This window comes from Aulonocara sp. 'chitande type north' Nkhata Bay, linkage group LG12 (assembly GCF_057382095.1).
Source record: "Aulonocara sp. 'chitande type north' Nkhata Bay isolate Kocher_YH1m ecotype deep benthic linkage group LG12, A_spYH_male_GT1.1, whole genome shotgun sequence".
Lineage (NCBI taxonomy): Eukaryota > Metazoa > Chordata > Actinopteri > Cichliformes > Cichlidae > Aulonocara > Aulonocara sp. 'chitande type north' Nkhata Bay.
The window spans coordinates 29,770,673-29,789,206 of record NC_141355.1 but is presented as its reverse complement, the minus strand read 5'-3'; the positions used below and the strand labels follow the sequence as shown (position 1 = coordinate 29,789,206).

The window sequence follows — 18,534 nt, the reverse complement described above, 5'->3', positions numbered from 1 at the left end:
CAGCCCAGCTTGTTCCTTTTTTTTTTTTTGCTTTTTTGGATTCTTGTCTAAAGAATTTATTTATTTTATGGGAAGTTATTTTAATATTTAAAGGCTTGCTTTTGGTTTACCATTGTGCCTGCAGTATCCTGCATTTGTGACAAACTTAGGTTTTAAACTTGGGAATTACTTTGTCCCTCTTTGGGGGGGAAACTCCCACTGGGTTTAAATCTGGGACTTTCCACCATTTGACCTTAGAACTGAAGAAGCTTCTCGGATGAGAGGTGAAACGTCTTCAAGCAACTCAAAGAAGTCCAGACGCTTTTCTTTCCAAGCTCCTTAGACTACGATGACCTGGATGACTGAGAAGCTTCACAGACATCTTGGGAATTACTTTATGTTCTTTTATAGAAAAAAATCTCTTAAAATATTTTGTGGAATGAAAATAAGTACCATCTGTACTGACCGTTTCCATATGCAGGAGATGTATTTCTTTTGGAATTTTTGGTCTTACTCAATATATAGTTTTCCCTAACAACATGAGCATTTGTAAGCAATAGGAGAGTATTGAGGAGGCCAAAACTTTATTGGTCGTTATTAGTAACTTACAAATGAGAAAATTCTCAATTTCCAATTGTTTTACAAAGGTATGAGGTGGAGAGAGTGTAATACTTTCAGATATAATTTTAATAGCAGTCATTTGCATTTTTATATTAGGTAAGCTGGGTTTAGTTGGACTTTACGACATGCCTTCACACAACTGTGCCGTTCATGATTCTTCCTTCTCATCTCCATGTGTGATGATGTAGCAGAGAGACTTGTAGTCAATGTTTCCAGTTGGATCTATGGGAGCGAGAGCGAAGGCCTGATCCACCTGTAGGTTTATAAAGAGAAAGTTTGTCCACTGAAAATATCTTAAAAATTATATGAGAATCTGTCAAAAACAAAACACAAAGTTGAAAACACAAACCTCCTCTGCTGTGAATTTATCAGCCTGATTCATCAGTAGTCGTCTAAATCTAAATAAAAATAAATAAATGTTAAAGGAGAGGAAAAATAAGATACTTTAATGCAGTGGTCTCCAACTCCAGTCCTTGAGAGGTACTATCCTACAGCTTTTAGGTGCATCCTTGCTCCAACACACATGAATCAAATAAATGGCTTGTTACCAGGGCTTTGCCACACCTGATAGCATACTAAAGAGGTAATTCAACATGCATCTAAAAGCTGCAGGAGAGTAGCTCTCAAGGACTGCAGTTGAAGACCCCTGCTATAATGCTATGGGTCACACGGAACAACGTGAAAGCTAATTGATAAGAGTTCTTACTCATCCTTATTAACAAAGCCTGTCCCATTAGGATCAAAAGGTTTGAAGGCTGCTAGTATGGTGTCTTCAGGATCAGTACCTGGAGGAAGATCAAATATAATTCTCCATCACCTGAAAGCACCTCACAGGAATTTCAAAGATCTCTTTGAACATCTGTAAATCTCTCACCATTGAGTTTCTCCCCAAAAAGTGTCAGAAATACAGTAAAGTTGATGGGACCCTTCCCTTCATTCAACATTTCATCCAACTCCTCCTCTTTGACATTTAGCTTCCCTGGTACACAAAAACACACAGAGACATGCCAATATACATTTACTAAATGCAGTAACAGTAGCAGGTCAACATCATTACAGCTTTCACTTATTGTAGTTTATTTGCTATCAGTTTATACCTATTTTCCACCTTTGAAATATGTAAAAGATCAAATGTTGGAAGTAAAGAAATTACCCAGTTGTGCATAAGTTTCCTTCAGGTCCTGTTTTTTGATAACACCGTCTCTGTCTTGGTCAATGCAACCAAACGCCTGTAGGATGAAGAACAAAGAATATTTCAAATGAAGTGTGACACAGAACCATTTCTCAATTTTGAAAGCGTTTTATAATTAAAAATGTTTGTTAACTTTTATCGAATAACAAGTTTAGAGACTTACTGTCAATACTTTTAGGAAATACTCAAAAATAAGTTTGCAGTAATACATCTTTTCCAAGATCATTTCCCCAGGAATTTAAAGGAAGTGGTGTCATTAGCTGGTACTTTACCTCCTTGAACTCCTGTATCTGAGACTGCTCAAACATGGAAAAGACATTTGAGGAGGATTTCTGTCCTCCCCTCTGTCTCTTGTTGGAAGCTTTCTTGCTTGCCTGAGACAAAGAAACAGTTACTCTTATACATAATCCTAAAGAGGGCACAGTACGTAAAGAATGTTTTTAAATACACAGCATCTACAATTTTGCGAAAGACTTCTAAAATCACCATAAAGACTAAAAACAGTGACTCCCTTACCATGTCTGAATGAATGAAGGTGGGCTCCCAGCCAGGCGATGATGCTAGGTGGGTTTTATGTATAGCCTGTGTTATCTTATCTCCTACCCTCCTATAATAGACTGCCATGGATAGCTGAGCCCCTTACATGGTTAAAGCTGTTTCAGTGTGTGGCTGAATGGACGTGATAAGTGTTGAAGCACACAGGATTCCCCTGGGCTGGAAAAAACAGATAAGAACAGAGACGACAGGAAAGGAGACCAGCAAAGTGACTTTGGACATTTGACAGTCATTTAAATAAATTCTTATAATTCACGGATTAAATCAAGCTCTGAAGCTTAATTTATGATGGAGGTTTTTACAGAGAATAATATTGGATTATACTGCAATACAAAGGTTTTCTCAGAAGTTTTCTGTTTTATTTTCTTTTTCTTTTGGTAATGATGTTTAAATAAAAATAACTATTAATAATAATAATAATAATAATAATAATAATAATAATAATAATAATAATGTAATTGTTAAAAAAAACAATATATTTTCAAGTTAAAATACTTACAGGTACATTAGGTATCTGTCTCTTCTTTCTCTTTGTGTAATTAACACTGATGTATTTAATAATACATATGAATATACGGACAAATGTTTTGGGCAATACACATGCCAAGAAGCTTCTGGTGCACAGTTTTCCTGCTGATGTAAATGCCATAGGAGGTTTGCATATCTAGGAAGGAATATCCAGGAGTGAAGAAATTTTACAAAGTAATCTATTGCAACTGTAGTATCCTATTACAGTACCGTGCTCAAACTCAGCGTGCTCTTTAAAACAACCCATTCTTTCACATATGTTTTTAAAGGCAGACTCTGTGGCTAGGTGCTTGATTTTATACATCTGTGTCAATGGAACTGAAAAAATGTTAATTGTGGCCCGATATCTTCCACGATATGGATATCTTTTCTTCATATAGTGTATTCATTATATTCCTTAGAACATTTGAGCAGACCTGTCAATCTGTTACAATACATGCTACATTTACAGGAAGGATGTTATATTGATGTTTGGTAGTTCTTATTTCATTAATATGACATCAGGACAACTACCTTCAGTTTTGATACATTACACTGATGTTGTTTAGTCCTTGAAGGCTGGAATGTCAGAGAAGAAGAAAAAAATTATTTTTTTTTGCTGTGCTATCAAAAATAATTGATATTTGGTGTTGAAAATAAAAACAGATTCAGTTGAAGTATTATAGTTTATTAAGTACTTTTATTTACAGTTAGGTTTATTCACATCCAAAGCACATTTAAAGAACAACACTATACTAGGTAACACAGTAACAAAATTTGTAAACATAACATTTAAATATACAATACCAAAGATATATTTAATTGCTCACAAACAGGAATTACACAACAAACTAATAAACTTGATTTAGTTATAATTTACAGCCGTATTTACAAAACTGGCATTATAATACACTGTCATCAATACTACATAAGTCCTTCATGAAATACGCCCATCCACACAACCAGACGGAGGTGACACACAAGAAGTATGAATCTTAAACAGCTCTCACACTAACGTCTGTCTTATGTGCAACAATCAACGTTCAGAAAGTTCAGAAATTATGGATTTGCTAAAGCCTGGTGTGATACTACCAAGTGCAGCCTCTAATAAGAGGTTGATCCATTCTTGTCTTTACACCCTACAACAATAACCAATCAGTTTTCTTACAAACAGCCTGTAGTAAGGGCACATCAGTGGATTTCATAAATATCCTCCCATCAGAGTTCAAGCTTTCCTCATCACTGCGCATTCAGGAGACTGATCAGTGCATAATTGCCCTTAATCCGCGAACAGATTTGTAGCCATTTTACAGGCCACTGCTGAGATAAGAGCAGCTCCACGACCGCTCCCCTCCTCTGACTGGATGAAGGTGATATCAGAGTGAGGTGTTAGGTCCCTGACGACTTTGTGGAACCTGTCACGGAAACTGAGACATACAAACAATTGGTCAGAACAATCTTCTCATCCTAATTTCTCTCACTTCCTCTTGTGTCTTTAGAACAGCTATCTAATAATTTTTAAGTTTAAGACACAAAATCCCTATACATAAATGTGTTTTGAATCTTCTACTTTCTGCTTCTCCTGTTCACATTCGACTATTTCTTTCTTCTTTTTTTGGAGAATTGACTTTTTCTTTAGAGCAGGTACATCTAATCTCATACGATTAAATTTGCTTATATATTTAAAAGGTTTAATTAAAGTATACACTATTCAAAAGTCTAAGAGCATTCCTTACCATGGGTGCAACTTGTAGACAGATCCATCGATGCCCACTGTGATCTTCATGGCTTCCTCGCTGCGTCTCTCCCGCATCAGGTTGATGACACCAGCGAGCCCTGCGGCGCACATGTGAGCAGAGCGAGTGGAAACACTCTCGCAGACCAGACGCACAATGTCACAGTCAAGCTCTGAGGGCAGAACTCCCAGCGAGGACAGGATGTTGTAGATTTGTTTTCTATCCCCAGTGTCACTGTAAAAAAAAGAGAGAGAGAAACATTTACAAATTCAGCTTCTAGAGGCACAATGCAGAAAATGTAGTGTGTTGAAAATATATTTTCTTTCATTTCTGGTTCCACTAAATATATAAAATTTAATAAACGCCACATGTTTTCATCACATAGACTATTTAATTTTGTCCTAATGAAATATTCCATTGATAAACTCAAGTCATGATCTGTTACTTTCTTCCATCTGTTCATATACAGATGTAATGCTTTCAGGCATAACAAATAGGATCTTTTGTCATATTTTTAATTGGCAGCATTCCTTTAAAAAAAATGTTTACTCAGCCCAGGTTAGGATACTCACCTCTCCACCTGTGAGACATAGCGTGTCTCAAAGCTTCCACGTGTCTTCAGCAGCTCTGAGGCTTCACCATTAAACAGCAGGTCTTCATTTACTAGCTTCATCATAACAAGCCTCACCAGTTCACCCATGTACTTCCCACTGATAAGCTTCTCATATCTGCAGGAGATAAGGGGGGAAAAGAAGAGAGAGAGAGAGGCAATTTTAATGACAGGAAAATATTTTATGGGAGATGTGAGGGAAAACGAGGGCTAAACAGGAATGATGTGTGTCATAAAACACATGAGCAAACAACTGTGACTGGTTGGGGAAAGAATGACAATGGGTTGGGAAGGCGACGCCGAAGCTAAAGAGGCTGAATGAGGTTGAGCTCTCTGCAAAATCTCTGCATAAAAGGTAAACAGCCTGTTGGGTCTGTGTTTCCACAAACCCCGCTAATTCTAGAGACTTATTCATCATGAAGAAAACAAGACAGTCGATCGATCCATTACTTGCACAAGGGAGGCCTCGTCTGTGTCCAGCACGACAAAGAACCCCAAAATGGTGGCCTCCTCTCGCTGCCTTTTATTGACAAACTTCAAACAATAGTTTACAAAGCACCTCCCTTTGGTTACAAAGACAAGGCACTGTATGTAAATGTATACACTGAGTGTGTGTGTGTGTGTGTGTGTGTGTGTGTGTGTGTGTGTGTGTGTGTGTGTGTGTGTGTGTGTGTGTGTGTGTGTGTTATGTGAGAATGTGAGAATGTGTGTGTGAGACCTCCTGCTGACCAAAGGGTCATAAACCCAGGAAGCTTACATCAAAAGAAACAGATCTTTCAGATAGGATGTATCTACAATAAAACCTCCCCCAGCACAGAGTGGCTGGAGAGGTGGTCAGAATCAAAGGAATGGCTTTGATCCTACTGCTTAAACTAAGACTGTACAAATTTAAGAAACACAATGGCAACATTCAACAATTAGACTTAACACAGCCATTAGGCTAACAGTTACTGGCAAGCAGCAGCAGAGATAGATGATTAACCCGACGTCCGCTTCATTGAACTCATCACTGACGTATGAGGGCTCTGGCCATTTACTACCATCCTGAGGAAAAATAGTGGGTAACTAAGCAACTGCACAGAAAGCTCAGGTGAGGGTCAGGTGAGTACTACCAGACAATGATAATGAGTTCAGAAAAAACATGTAACATGTTGTAAATGACTTAATTTACACTCCACGCCCACCACTTTAAGCCCTTCAAACAGGTGGCAGCCCTGACTGCACGTGTATTCAGTAGACGTTTGAAAATGAAAGAGCTGTGTGACATGTATGCTATATGTTTGAACTAAATATAATGTTCTGCGTTTACTCACAGCTGCTGTCCGGGGTTAATTGAGGCTTCGTCCACCACTCTGTCGTACTCCAGTCTAAAGTCCTCTAGCTCCCCGTTGTCTCCGAAAGCCCCCCATTCTGTGTTCACACACATCCGGCCCTCCTCCCCTTCAACCAGCTCCACAGTCCTCATTTCCTCCATGTAACATGCATTGCAACCAGTACCTGGTAAGAAAACAGACCCACAAACATTATATGGATGCTCATTTCTGCAAGAGTCTAGATATGAGTCAGACTTCAGGCTGGTTGCACGTGTGCATTTACAACTTCTTACCAACAATCATCCCGACTTCACAGCTGCGATCTTCATAATAGCAGGAAATCATCGTGGCAACTGTGTCATTCACCATGGCAACCACATCCATCTCAAAGTCCTGTGTGACGATACAAAATTTTAATTCACAGAATTAAATTCAACCACTATATCTACAGCTGTACTTTTAAGAAGAAAGAATCCTATACGTCCACCCACCCCTCGTCTCTTGATGGCGTCTCTGAGTAAACCCACAACATTGTTCCCTTCTGCACCGGAGGCCTTGAAGCCTTTGGTCCAGTTAAGCAGGATTCCCTGTTATGGTAAAAAAAAAAAAAGAAAGAGAAGAAGTAAACTTTAAATGCATGACCTTTATTATACAGTGGTTTATTTATTATACCATCACCTACCTTAAATTAACATTACTAATCTTCATCTTTCCTTTGTCCAGAATATTCACTATCCCTTTGTGTTTTAGTCTCCACACCACTCAACCTGAGCTGTCCCTCTAGCATACTCATTTCTAATCGCGTCTTTACCCATTTACTTGCATTGCTGAACAGACTGTTATACTGTTTGTTGGCTCCCATTTGGGTATAAAAAGTGAAATCATCTCTGCTCTTCATTAATTTTTAGTTCTAAAGACATTTTGAAACATTTGTAAAATGTTTGTATAAAATGTTTGTTTTCTTGTTTTTATGACAGGTGGTCTAATAAATAAAGAACTGTAGATGAAAAGCTTCTACAAGTCCAGCAAATAAAGGAATTGTTAGAGGTAGAAGGGTATGAGAGTAAATTCACCCACCTTGTCAATGTCCTCATGTCGTACTGGAAAGGAGAACGTGAAACCCAGAGGAAGCTTCTTGTGCTTGATGTGGTGTTTGTCCAAGAAATCTGACATACACTCTGCTATGTAGTCGAATAGCTGCAGAGATATTAAAAAGTTATTTCACAAGAGTAAAAAAAGAAATGCTTGCTTCTATAGATAAATCGGAGTATTACTAACCATTTCAGCAGTCCCAGTCATGGCATCTTCAGGAATGGAGTACATTTGGTTCTTTGTTTCAACCTTGAAGCTCCTCTCTTCGTCTTCACCCACTTTCACAAGCATCACACGGAAGTTTGTGCCTCCCAGGTCCAGAGCCAAGAAATCACCAACCTCTATTGGGAGAAAACACCATACATTAGTCTTTCAGTGCTACATTAAACTTAAGTTCACATAGGAAAGACTTCATCTAAACACTGGCAATCCTCTCTTTCAGAAGTCATGACCCACCTGATCCTTCAGGGGTGGAGCAGACATAAGTTGGAAGCATTTTAACGCTAGCCTCTTCATGTGTCTCCAAACGCAATCCTCTCTCCATTTCACGCTGCATCCTCTTCATGATCTCTTTCAGGTCTTCTTTATTCAGCCTGAACTCGGACAGGATCTGGTCCACCTGCATTCAGAGGAGAGATGAAGTAGGTGAGAACCATTTGACACCATATTATAAACACCAGACAGAAACTTTAACAGGAACAAAAGAATCACAGCACCGGAAATTTGCTGACTACAAATCTTACCGCGATGACTTTATCAACCACAGAGTCGTAGCTACTAGGCAACTTCACCATCTGGTCGAGTTGAACGCTGACACAAGGCATCTTCACAGGCTTAACAAAAAATTCGCTTGCGTGTGTTTTTAGGAGTTTGGTGAGTGTGAGACCACCCAGTGTGTGTGTGCAGAGTGAGTGAAGTGTGAGTACCACTGAACAATCCTCCGCTGCTTTTATTCTCAGGTGAAGGGGGCTGGACATACCAAATCCTATCGCCCTCCCCTTCCCAACCTCACCCCATCTGGCCAAAGAAGTGCAAACATACACAAAAGCCCACATGCACACAAAGAGGTATAACCTCTGGGCAAAGTTCTAAAATGTTTTGACCTTGTTCCTCAAGATATATTTCATGACGTGTTCATTTTATTGCAAGAAGACAAATTTTAACTTGTTTTTTTTATTGGCATAAGATTTTTAGTGTCATATTTTCTATTGTGTTATATTTTTTATTTAGTTAGAAGGTTTTGGGTTTTGTTTTGTTTTGTTTTTGCTCTAAATTCAGTTTAGTTTAGTGGTTTGGCTTGTTTTAGTGTTTACTTGTTGATTTTGTTGTATTGCTATTGGTGATATTTTGCAAACTTTTATATTTAAAAGCAAGATGATGCAATACAACAACGCCAGCAGGCAATCACATAGACATCTGCATTTATTTAAATGGCTTCGTAAGCAGTAGTAATTGCTATAATAGTACAAAATCTTTTGTTAATTTTTATTTCTAAGTCTAGTTTTAATTTTACTTTTGACTGCTGTGTTTTAGTTTAGCTAAAGTTTAGTTAGAGTTTATTATAATGACTACGCTGATAGAAATAGTCAGATATGACATTTTGCCTTTACTCTATTTCTACAGAGGCTCTATCTTGGCTCAGTATACATTCATATTTTATTAATCGGTTATTTAAATACATAATCACAATTAAAAAAAATTATTTAATAAACATTAGGGCTACCACATAATTTTAATCTAATTCTGATTCTGTGATTCTGATTTTGAGCACTGAATATGTTTTAATGTTGTTCGCCTTTACTGCCGTGGTTTTCAGACTTCACAAAAAAGCCTGAAAACTCTCAAAAAATGCATTTTTGTTAAATTAGATCATAATAACATCACAATAAACGTGATCTCCCAGTAATATTATGTGATTTGTTAAGTTGAGGAACTCACTATCCATTAATGTTAAGTTTTAAGTTTTCAAGGTTATCTGTTACTTTTATATACGGAATTACTTTTAGCCTCAATCTACTTTAGAATGCTTTTTTTTTTAACATGACATGTCAACTAACCCTGTGGCCCAAACTTATAATTGATTTTTCTTTTAGAAGAACACCATGCAAAGCTATGGGGTTGCTTAATGTTAGACCTGAAAGATACTCTTATGTTTGCGAAACTGCAAACATGCCGAAATTAGAAATAAAAAGGGTTGAATGACCTCCAAAACTTAAAATAGCACGCCAGAGGTGAAGGTCTCCTCTGCTTATCAGCTCCAACAGTTTACCTGTCCAGAGGTAAGAGCTTTTTTTAGCTCTGACCTTTTTCTCTAATAGTTTGCTGGACCTGAGTTCAGGGTTTTTTTAGTAATGGCCTTGATTTTTGAAGGATCAGCATCAGTACTGTGAGATAAGTAAACCCAAAGAATGCGAATGACTTACTTTCAAGTTTGAATAGTCATTAACTGTGCATGTTATATGTATTTGTTGCTTTGGTATAACTATACAATGCTTAAAAATGAATAAAATAAAAATAATAAAATAAAATTACAACTTGTTTCTATCAGGTGGGATATCTGATATGTTTTTAAACTTTGGTCTCTTACATCTGACACATTTCTTGAAAATCTTTTGAAGTTCTCAGCACTGAATGTGCATATACCAAAACAGTTCATACATGTGGTAGTTTGCCATAGTAAACCTGCAAAATGCTGCAACTTAATTCAAGTGAAGTATTGCTATCAAAATGACATGTTCCTTTGGCATGAGATCAACCAGAATGGTCAAAAAGATGTTTTGTCAGTGCTCTGATTTAAGTCTTGTCTTGTTACGTCTTCCCTGATGCCAAATATAACCTCTAACAGACTTCTTTATCAAAGAATAACTTCTTCTTTTTTTTAAATCAAAGTGGATGGTCTTCTGATGCTGAAAGCAAAATGACATTTGCATTCATCTGTATGTAACATGAGGGAAAACATGTCTTGATGTATGCTCGATCATCCAGGTAAGGAAATCCCAGAAAGTTGATTCTGTTCATCTGGACGTAACGTTTTCAGTGGGAGAGACGTTTCGTCACTCATCCAAGTGACTTCTTCAGTCTCAGCTGAATGCAGGTTTCCCAGCAATATAAACAGTACATTTGCATAATGAAACTAGCACCACTGATAAACAATGGTTGGAAAAAGCTGCAGTCAGTTGAGACTGAAATAGTCACTTGGATATGTGATTAAATGTTTCTCCCACTGAAAACACTACGTCCAGAAAAACAAAACTTTGTGGGATGAAGGAAAACGAATTTATTTTACTGCAGTGGTCACACACTACACTAAATGCAGTTACAACAAAAGCTAAAAATGTTACACAAATATTGCTATTAATACCTAAAAATCGTAACTATGTTTACAGTAACAAATCTGTGCTGGAACTCACTGGATTCCAGCTGGCTTGGCCGCAGATTCTCACCAACCTCTCCTTCACAAGAAGTTGCTGCACTGTAATACTTTTAACTGTGAAGAAAAATTTAGTGCGTCTTCTTTCTGCTGCCTTCAAGTGTCATTCAACTGAGCCAAAGCCACTGAGGAAGCACTAATGTGTTTGTGATTTGTCTGATTTTTACTTGATTTTCACCAGCTGGTATGTGTTTGACTGATTCTAATAATAAAACAATATGATATTTTAAAGGGGGGGGGGGGGGGGGGGGGGTTATAATGCTGGGCGATGAAATTGTTAGAAGCATGTTGTAACACGCACGCAGTTTGTTTAGTTTGTGTCCATTTACAGGGAGAAATTGAATGTGTGCCAAGTGCTTGTCAATAGATGATTATCCAGTTAATTTAACATGTGGCCTGTTTGCACAGAAGCCTGCCTGAATGGATCTCCAGCTGTCTCTCGCAAAGTAAACTTCAGAGACTGAAGCAACTGTGTTGTTCGATTACACGAAAAGAAACACAAAGATCTGTAGCGTTATAGTGTATTACTACAAACTGTACATCAAGGACAATTCATTTGTTTAACCATGTTCATCAAAAAATTAGTGCAAGGAAATGGAAATATTTTAGCTCCGTCTTATCCTGTTTTCTGTATCCAACTGTAGCCATGATACAACAGATACTTAGAAGATAGTCATGCATTTATTTACCTTTTGCCATTAATAGTCCATTTATAGTATAATATCATATCATTGATATCAATATCATTGAATTGAGAACTATACTGTAGCTATACCCTTCTTCTAAAAGTCAGTGCATCATGTAATATGGCAAACACAATTTGTGACTTTTCCTGTGTACCTCTTTAGTTTACTGTCATGATTATGCATATATTAATCTATCTGGAATGCATCTGTTCAGAAATTTATTTGATCACATTAAAATTTTGCAGATAGCTAGATTTAAAAACAAACAAAGAACTACTTCTTTACCTTTTCCATCGTATTACAATGATGATTAAATCCCAAGTGTCCTGCTGACCATTAGTGTTGGAGGTGGAGGTTCCCTCCCTTTAGGAGTTTTGATGATTCCCAAGTTGTTGCTCCTATGGTGTTTTGCCTCGGCATAGGTGCATGAAAGGCCCAACCATTATTATGTCCCCAGCATTTGGTCTACATAATGCTCAGCAGCAGCTTGAAACCACATTTACATATCTGCAGTTTTTCTACTTTCAAAGTTTTAAACAGAAAAATAAAATCTGCAGGCGTCCTAAATATCTTAAATAACTTTTGGAAATTTCTTCATTCTCGCAGATACTTTTGGCAGAAAGTATAAAAACAAAAAGAATTTGTCTTAACTCTTACACACAGTAAACTCAAACCTTCATTGATAAATAGTCTAAATTACATCCTAAAGAATATGTATGGGAAAAAATGTAGTATTAATTTTTGCTATCTACGTATGTATCTACTTATTACACACATAAATGCTACATATTTTAAATATTCAAACATTTGTTTCTAGGCAAAAACCTATGGACGTCTTCATTCTTGTTAGCGCTTCCAGTTAATATCCACGCAATGAGTATGCCATCCAAGAGTCAGTTAAACAAGAACAACAAGACAATAAATTATCCAACCAAACCTTTGTTGCATTGATAAATCCTAACATCTTTAAGCAAAAATGGAGAAAAATATGAAAGCAACCTCCAGTTTGTAGGCAAACTTCTCACTGACAGTATCTCAACTCAAACAAAATTAGTTCCAGGAAAAGAAACCTCATTTCTCCCTTCAGTGCAGCTGACGATCATCAGATTCACCTAAATACTTACTGGTTTCCATGCCAATAGGATTTCAATGTGTCACCAAGGAAATGAATAACAGGCTCACATCTGACATGGAAAACACTTACTTACACTGAGTTAAATGCCCAGGAGGAAATTGCTAAATGGAGCAAGATTACCAGAAAAAACATGAATTGAGGTTGCCATAAAACAGCTGAATGTTAAAATAGTTTTGGGGCTTTTAGGGTTGTTGGTTTTTTTGTTGTTGTTGTTGTTGTTGTTGTTGTTTTTTACAGATTAAGGACATAATAATAATAATAATAATAATAATAATAATAATAATAATAATAATTCTACAATTAGTATAAAAGCACATTAAATATCAATAAATATGGTTGAAATGTTGAAACATATCACCATTTAAACCAGTTATTACAATCTCATAATCCTGCTAATCTAAACCGATAAAAATTAGATTTGCTGCATCCAATAATGTACATAGTACCTTAGATGAAAAATAAATATGATCCGTTTAAGACTGTTATCCATCCGTGTGTCTAAGATTTCCCTCCGTGTAAATACGTTTATATTAGGTAGATATAATATCGCTTTGAATCTGGCAACCAACCGGAACTATTAGCACAGCGGTGTGCGTGTTTACAGCGGAGTGAATGTCAGATTGCACCGTTTGGGGACCGTGACGTGGTGATTGGTCACTTTAAGTTCATGTTAAAAACTGTTAAGTTAGCGCTAACTATACTGTGACTAGTTTGGTGGACGTGTTTCGTGCATACCCACGAGTTTTATTTTAATACGGAATTTGACTTTTTCTGTCTGTTTTTACTGGAATCAGACGGTTTGCGATAGTTTTAGCTGGTAAGTTAGCCGAGGCCTGCCTTAGAGTAGATAGCACCTAGAGCTAATCTGATTAAATTTTGTAATTTTCTTGACAAGTTTAAAACTTGAATCAACTTCTTTGCAGTCTTTGCTTTTCGCCGTCAGTCAGCCTGTTAATCCCATCTGTAAGGAGGGAAAATTGTTAATCTAAGATGACTATGGCTGAGAGTAAACAGTTAGCCTACAAGCTTTTATCTAGGCGGCGACTGCTTTTGCTGCGAGCTTCACATCGTTGAAGTTTCCCTTTTTTGTTAGCAGGGAAGCTAGTTAGCTGAGCCGGATAAAGGATAATGCTCTCATGTGATTGTTTTTGTGTTATCAGGACTGTGTAACTGACACACGAACCGGTGGCAATATGAAGCTCTACAGTCTCAGCATCCTCTACAAAGGAGCGACCAAATCCAATCTTCTCAAAGCGGCCTACGACCTGTCCTCCTTCAGTTTCTTTCAGCGCTCCAGGTGCGTCTCACTAACGAAACGAAACAGTTTTTACTGTAGTTTACTGACCCGTGCCTCACACATCACGGGTAGTATTTATTTCACTATTTTTAAGTGTTTCCTTCTCTACACTAAGTATTGCTTTGGTTTGTTTAGCATTCAGGAGTTCATGACCTTCACCAGTGCCTTGATTGTTGAACGAACATCTCAAGGAACCCGTGCCTCTGTCAAAGAACAAGGTAAACAGATTTAGAGTGTTTTAGGTGTGGCCCTGTGATGCAGTGATTAGTGCTGTTGCATCAGAGAGGACCCTACAGATTCAGGGTAACCTTTTGCCAAGTATCCTCTTACAGTGGTATTGGTATAAAAGGCTGCACATTAGCCGCTTACATGGATAACTAAAGACTATCACAGATCTCAAAGGACGAGAAAAATAATTTGATATATAACAGTTGTGATTTGTAATATCATAAAGAAATTACTTCCTGCAGTGTCCTGTGTCACAGCAGGGCAGAAGGAGATTTCTGCTTAAAAGTGATTTGATGTTTGACTGGGAAATTGTGATGGGGCTGTAACATGTTCTCTGGCCTGAAAATGGACATTTTAAGTCAAGTTTAAACAGTTGGAGATAATAAAGTAAAATGTAAGCTGTCTCAAAACAATGATGCTAAACATTTCCTTGTTCCTGGAGTACACAGACTGCTTTTCCTCTCTTCAATTTCATGCAGGCTGAATCATCATATCATGTGACATGGACTTTAGCAAATGTCATTACAGAATTATGCTTCATAATCAGTGTGTGTTGTTTGTTTTTATTTTGGGAGTCTTATGGAGAACATTTTGCTAAGTTGTATTTTAATAAGTTTTTTTATTCTTTGGCCCTTCTTCAATGCACCAGTAGACACAGTAGTTTTCCTGTACAATAAGATCGGGTGAAAATTGTTCTGATAACAACACACCTTGCTCCTTTGTTTTTTTTTCTTTTCAGAGTACCTGTGCCATGTGTATGTGAGAAATGACAATTTGGGTGCTGTAGTCATCGCAGATACTGAATATCCACAGAGAGTCTGTTTCACATTGCTTGACAAGGTGGTTTATATATATATTTTTTTTAAATATATATATATATATATATATATATATTATGAGACTTGTTGTTGTGATTTCAATATTGACATTGTTTTGTTTTTTAGGTATTAGAGGAGTTCTCTAGGCAAGTGGACAGTATAGACTGGCCTTCTGGTAATCCTGACACCATTAACTACAAAGCCCTTGACATTCACCTCTCTAAATACCAGGTCAGTTTGGTTTACTTCTCAGAATTTATTTTAACGAAAGATCTGATAGTGTATGACTGCAACTAGACTGTTTGTGTGATTTTAAAACAATATCAGAAGGACTCCATAATCACCAGATTCTCACATCATTTGGCAGAATTTACTTGTATAGTGCGAAATGCATCTACTTGATAGCTGGTTGTATTTTTGTATTTATCCACAGAACCCCAGGGAAGCTGATGCAATGACCAAAGTGCAGGCAGAGCTGGATGAGACAAAGATCATTTTGGTAAACCACCGTTCATACATAAATCAAAGTAGAGAAGTGTCCACATTAATTTATACTCAAATTTTGCATTGCATGAGAACACAGAAAGAGATGATGGACTCTTAAAAAAACTTTTTAATACATGCTTTCAATTACTTCAGAAATCAGATGTGTTCATAGTTATTCCTTATCCCTCTGGAATGCAGATGGAAAAGCCATCACAACTTATACCTTACTAAAACTTAGGAATGAAGCACAAAAACGCATTTTTTTTGTTCCTTTTACATTCACATTTTTATGTTCTTTAGACATTTATTAACTTCTCTGGAGTTAGACATACCCTGGGTATGTTGAACTCGCTTTATAGCATAGGGTTCAGATTGGCAAGGATTGGAAAGGTTTGCATTTGGACTTTATGTTATCCTGTCATCTGACAAAATGTAATGGATTGAAAGGCAACTTTCTCTTATTAACTGCAATTTTTAACCATATTGGGCAATCTATTTAACTAAAGCAAAGTTGTAGTGTTTCTGTTGTTTCATAAATAAATATTTTGTTGTCTGCAGCACAACACCATGGAAAGTCTGCTGGAAAGAGGAGAGAAACTGGATGATCTTGTGGCAAAGTCGGAGCATCTGGGAAACCAGTCTAAAGCCTTCTACAAGACTGTAAGTTTGAATGACTGACCTTATTGACATTATGCTAAATTTCAAGACTGTGCGCTGAATTTACTAAGCAGGGCAAATTATTTGCATATTTGTTTGTGTTTAACCTTCAGGCACGGAAACAGAACTCTTGCTGTGAAATCATGTGATGTCGCTGCCTCGTCCTTCTTGGACATGCCTCTCTATCTCTGCCTTTCTGCTTTTCCTACAACTCCCATCATCCACCTGCCACCAGCTCTCAACCAAGACAGTTCAGGGGCCGTCAAATCCAAGATGGGACACCGAGAAGAGAGCAAGAAAGGATGGCCAGTCTGAAATGCGACCTCTGCGGATTGTGACTGATGGGGGCTGAAGGAGTGATGGGGTTTGGTCAGGGGGGAAAAGTAACATGAATTATTTTTAACCATTGAAAAGGTAAACATCTGTGCAGTTTTTCAGTACCAGCCGGAGACATAAGTGTGACGTCGTGTATTGGTGATGTGTCGTTAAAATGTCTTCAAACCATTTAATGTTATTTTGATTGAATCAGATCTTGACTGTCTGGTCTCCACTCTTAAAATTCGAAGTAGTATTAACCATGGTTGTGCTACTGCTTCATGGCAACTCTGACAATCCCACAGTCTTATCTCTGTTCATTCGGCGTGTCAGCATTGCAGTTCAGTCCTTCTGTGCCCACAAGGTGGCCCTGCTCATTCACTTTATGGTTTCATGAACCTCAGTGCTGAGGTCAGTAGAAATACTCTAAAATGAGCCAAGACAGCAGATTGCTGTTTTGACATGTGATAGCTGCTTAGACAGAGATTTTTAAACTTCTCTTCTGTACAGGGTTCGGTTACATAATTTCTTTCTTGTTGAAATCGTTAACATTCCCACTTTGGATAACTGCTTTGTTAAGTGATGATGAAAATGCTTGAAGCTAATGAGAAGTCGGAGATTAGATATAAAATGTATAACGATGTTTGCCATAGATGCAGCCTTATTACAGTGTGACTAACATGAAACCCGCTGCCGTGTTTGCACTCATTTACGATGTGTACCGTAGCCATGCTTCCATACTGATATCCCACACACAACACTTAATCAGGTTTTTGTGTTTGGACGACTTGTACATCTGTCTGTAATCCCTCTGGGATCACTGGCATTTTACCACCCTTTTTTTTTTTTTTTTTTTTTTTTTTTTTTTTTTGACAATGGTGATTCTGGGTAACCTCAGGTGCTCATGCACTCTCTGCCCTGTTTTTGTGTGCTGGTCAAGTTTTGATTAAATTAAGTTTAAAGTGAGAACAAACAATTGTTGACTAATATTTTAGACCCCACTTACTTTAAGACACTCCATGACCGACGCGGTTTGACTAGAGGAGCTTTGTTTTTTCCTTTGGTGGTAGGGGTAGAAAGTTCATTCTTCAGGAAGATATGCCTTTGGTTGTGCATTTTAGATGTTTCTCCATGCTCTTGTCTGTTGTATGTGTGTGTCTGTGAGTGTGAGTGATTTTTGTGAAATATACCATCCGGCTTCAGGCTCTATTAATGCTGTGTGCGTGTGTGTGTGTGTGTGTGTGTGTGTGTGTGTGTGTGCGCGCGCGCTGAGGTTTGTATGTGTGATCTGGAGTTGCTCTTTCTGCTTTTACAGTGTAAACCTTTGTGCAATATCTGCAGACTGTTTGTGTGATTCTCTTTAATGGAGAGAAAAACAAATATTTCTCATAAATTAACTTTTGTGTATATTCTATTCATATGACTAATTCCCATATGAAGGTTGTCCAGGGTTGTTTCTGGCAAATTTGTTTAATTTCTTTCTTTCTTTTTCTTTCTTTTTTCCCCCTGCAATTTTCCAATTAACAAGTTGAATTTGATTGTCTGTCTGATCTGTGGAGTTATGCTGTGGCTATTTGCAGGTCAGGTCTTACTCTGACCAGTGTATTAAACGGTCTGCATTAAACATATTTTGGTCAAGATGTGGTCTTCAAATTCAAAACGGAGACTTCTGATAATAAATGAATTTTCTGTCTGTGTTAACGTTTTGTTTTTGGAACACTGACTTGTTCAAACACTGTTTGCAGAACATGTAATCTTGCTTAGATAAAAAGCCGAGTGTTTTGCTGTGTCCCATGTCCTTATTGTTTTATCTATCCGAGTGGAAGTGCGTTTATCAGGGTGAATGTGGTGGCAGGAAAACATTGTATACACTCACT

The 18,534-nt window shown here is 37.5% G+C and overlaps 3 protein-coding genes across 7 annotated transcripts; 1 reads left to right on the top strand and 2 right to left on the bottom strand.

Moving 5' to 3' along the window:
- Positions 1–539: 539 nt before the first annotated feature.
- LOC147317714 (myosin regulatory light chain 2, atrial isoform-like) lies at positions 540–2,456 on the bottom strand. Its single transcript, XM_086314990.1, has 7 exons — positions 2,309–2,456; positions 2,065–2,166; positions 1,754–1,829; positions 1,475–1,579; positions 1,307–1,385; positions 950–998; positions 540–853 (listed from the first exon to the last, which is right to left on the bottom strand). Exons 1-7 carry the CDS (start codon positions 2,414–2,416, stop codon positions 749–751), a joined length of 624 nt encoding a protein of 207 aa, XP_086171116.1. The 5' UTR covers positions 2,417–2,456; the 3' UTR covers positions 540–748.
- Positions 2,457–3,526: 1,070 nt separating this feature from the next.
- Positions 3,527–13,437, bottom strand: gck (glucokinase (hexokinase 4)). 3 transcript variants are annotated; one of them, XM_086314983.1, is made up of 10 exons: positions 13,303–13,437; positions 8,062–8,224; positions 7,792–7,946; positions 7,591–7,710; positions 7,005–7,100; positions 6,807–6,906; positions 6,514–6,697; positions 5,163–5,318; positions 4,591–4,824; positions 3,527–4,281 (listed from the first exon to the last, which is right to left on the bottom strand). In XM_086314983.1, the coding sequence occupies exons 2-10, from the start codon at positions 8,168–8,170 to the stop codon at positions 4,134–4,136; spliced, it is 1,302 nt and encodes a 433-aa protein (XP_086171109.1). In that variant the 5' UTR covers positions 8,171–8,224; positions 13,303–13,437; the 3' UTR covers positions 3,527–4,133. The 3 variants fall into 3 exon arrangements, with proteins under 3 accessions (XP_086171109.1, XP_086171108.1, XP_086171110.1); XM_086314982.1 differs by lacking the exon at positions 13,303–13,437 and adding an exon at positions 12,007–12,130; XM_086314984.1 differs by lacking the exon at positions 13,303–13,437 and adding an exon at positions 8,349–8,510.
- On the top strand, positions 11,297–18,438 carry ykt6 (YKT6 v-SNARE homolog (S. cerevisiae)). Of its 3 annotated transcripts, none has more exons than XM_086314986.1 (8): positions 11,297–12,996; positions 14,017–14,153; positions 14,289–14,371; positions 15,121–15,221; positions 15,326–15,430; positions 15,633–15,698; positions 16,244–16,345; positions 16,456–18,438. In XM_086314986.1, exons 2-8 carry the CDS (start codon positions 14,050–14,052, stop codon positions 16,489–16,491), a joined length of 597 nt encoding a protein of 198 aa, XP_086171112.1. In that variant the 5' UTR covers positions 11,297–12,996; positions 14,017–14,049; the 3' UTR covers positions 16,492–18,438. The 3 variants fall into 3 exon arrangements, with proteins under 3 accessions (XP_086171112.1, XP_086171113.1, XP_086171111.1); XM_086314987.1 differs by lacking the exon at positions 11,297–12,996 and adding an exon at positions 13,080–13,502; XM_086314985.1 differs by lacking the exon at positions 11,297–12,996 and adding an exon at positions 13,086–13,673.
- Positions 18,439–18,534: the final 96 nt, after the last annotated feature.

Bases quoted from the DNA above. Each gene is read 5' to 3' on its own strand.
- LOC147317714 (XM_086314990.1), bottom strand. From the start codon at position 2,416: ATGGCAGTCTATTATAGGAGGGTAGGAGATAAGATAACACAGGCTATA. The intron at 1,386-1,474 runs GTGAGAGATTTA...ATCTTCCTCCAG, and splicing joins TTTTGGGGAGAAACTCAATG to GTACTGATCCTGAAGACACC. The intron at 999-1,306 runs GTAAGAACTCTT...ATTTTTATTTAG, and splicing joins GGCTTTGTTAATAAGGATGA to ATTTAGACGACTACTGATGA.
- gck (XM_086314984.1), bottom strand. From the start codon at position 8,429: ATGCCTTGTGTCAGCGTTCAACTCGACCAGATGGTGAAGTTGCCTAGT. The intron at 5,319-6,513 runs GTGAGTAAACGC...TATCTCCTGCAG, and splicing joins ATTAACCCCGGACAGCAGCT to ATATGAGAAGCTTATCAGTG. The intron at 4,282-4,590 runs GTAAGGAATGCT...TGTATGTCTCAG, and splicing joins GTCTACAAGTTGCACCCATG to TTTCCGTGACAGGTTCCACA.
- ykt6 (XM_086314986.1), top strand. From the start codon at position 14,050: ATGAAGCTCTACAGTCTCAGCATCCTCTACAAAGGAGCGACCAAATCC. The intron at 14,372-15,120 runs GTAAACAGATTT...TTTTCTTTTCAG, and splicing joins TGCCTCTGTCAAAGAACAAG to AGTACCTGTGCCATGTGTAT. The intron at 15,699-16,243 runs GTAAACCACCGT...TGTTGTCTGCAG, and splicing joins ATGAGACAAAGATCATTTTG to CACAACACCATGGAAAGTCT.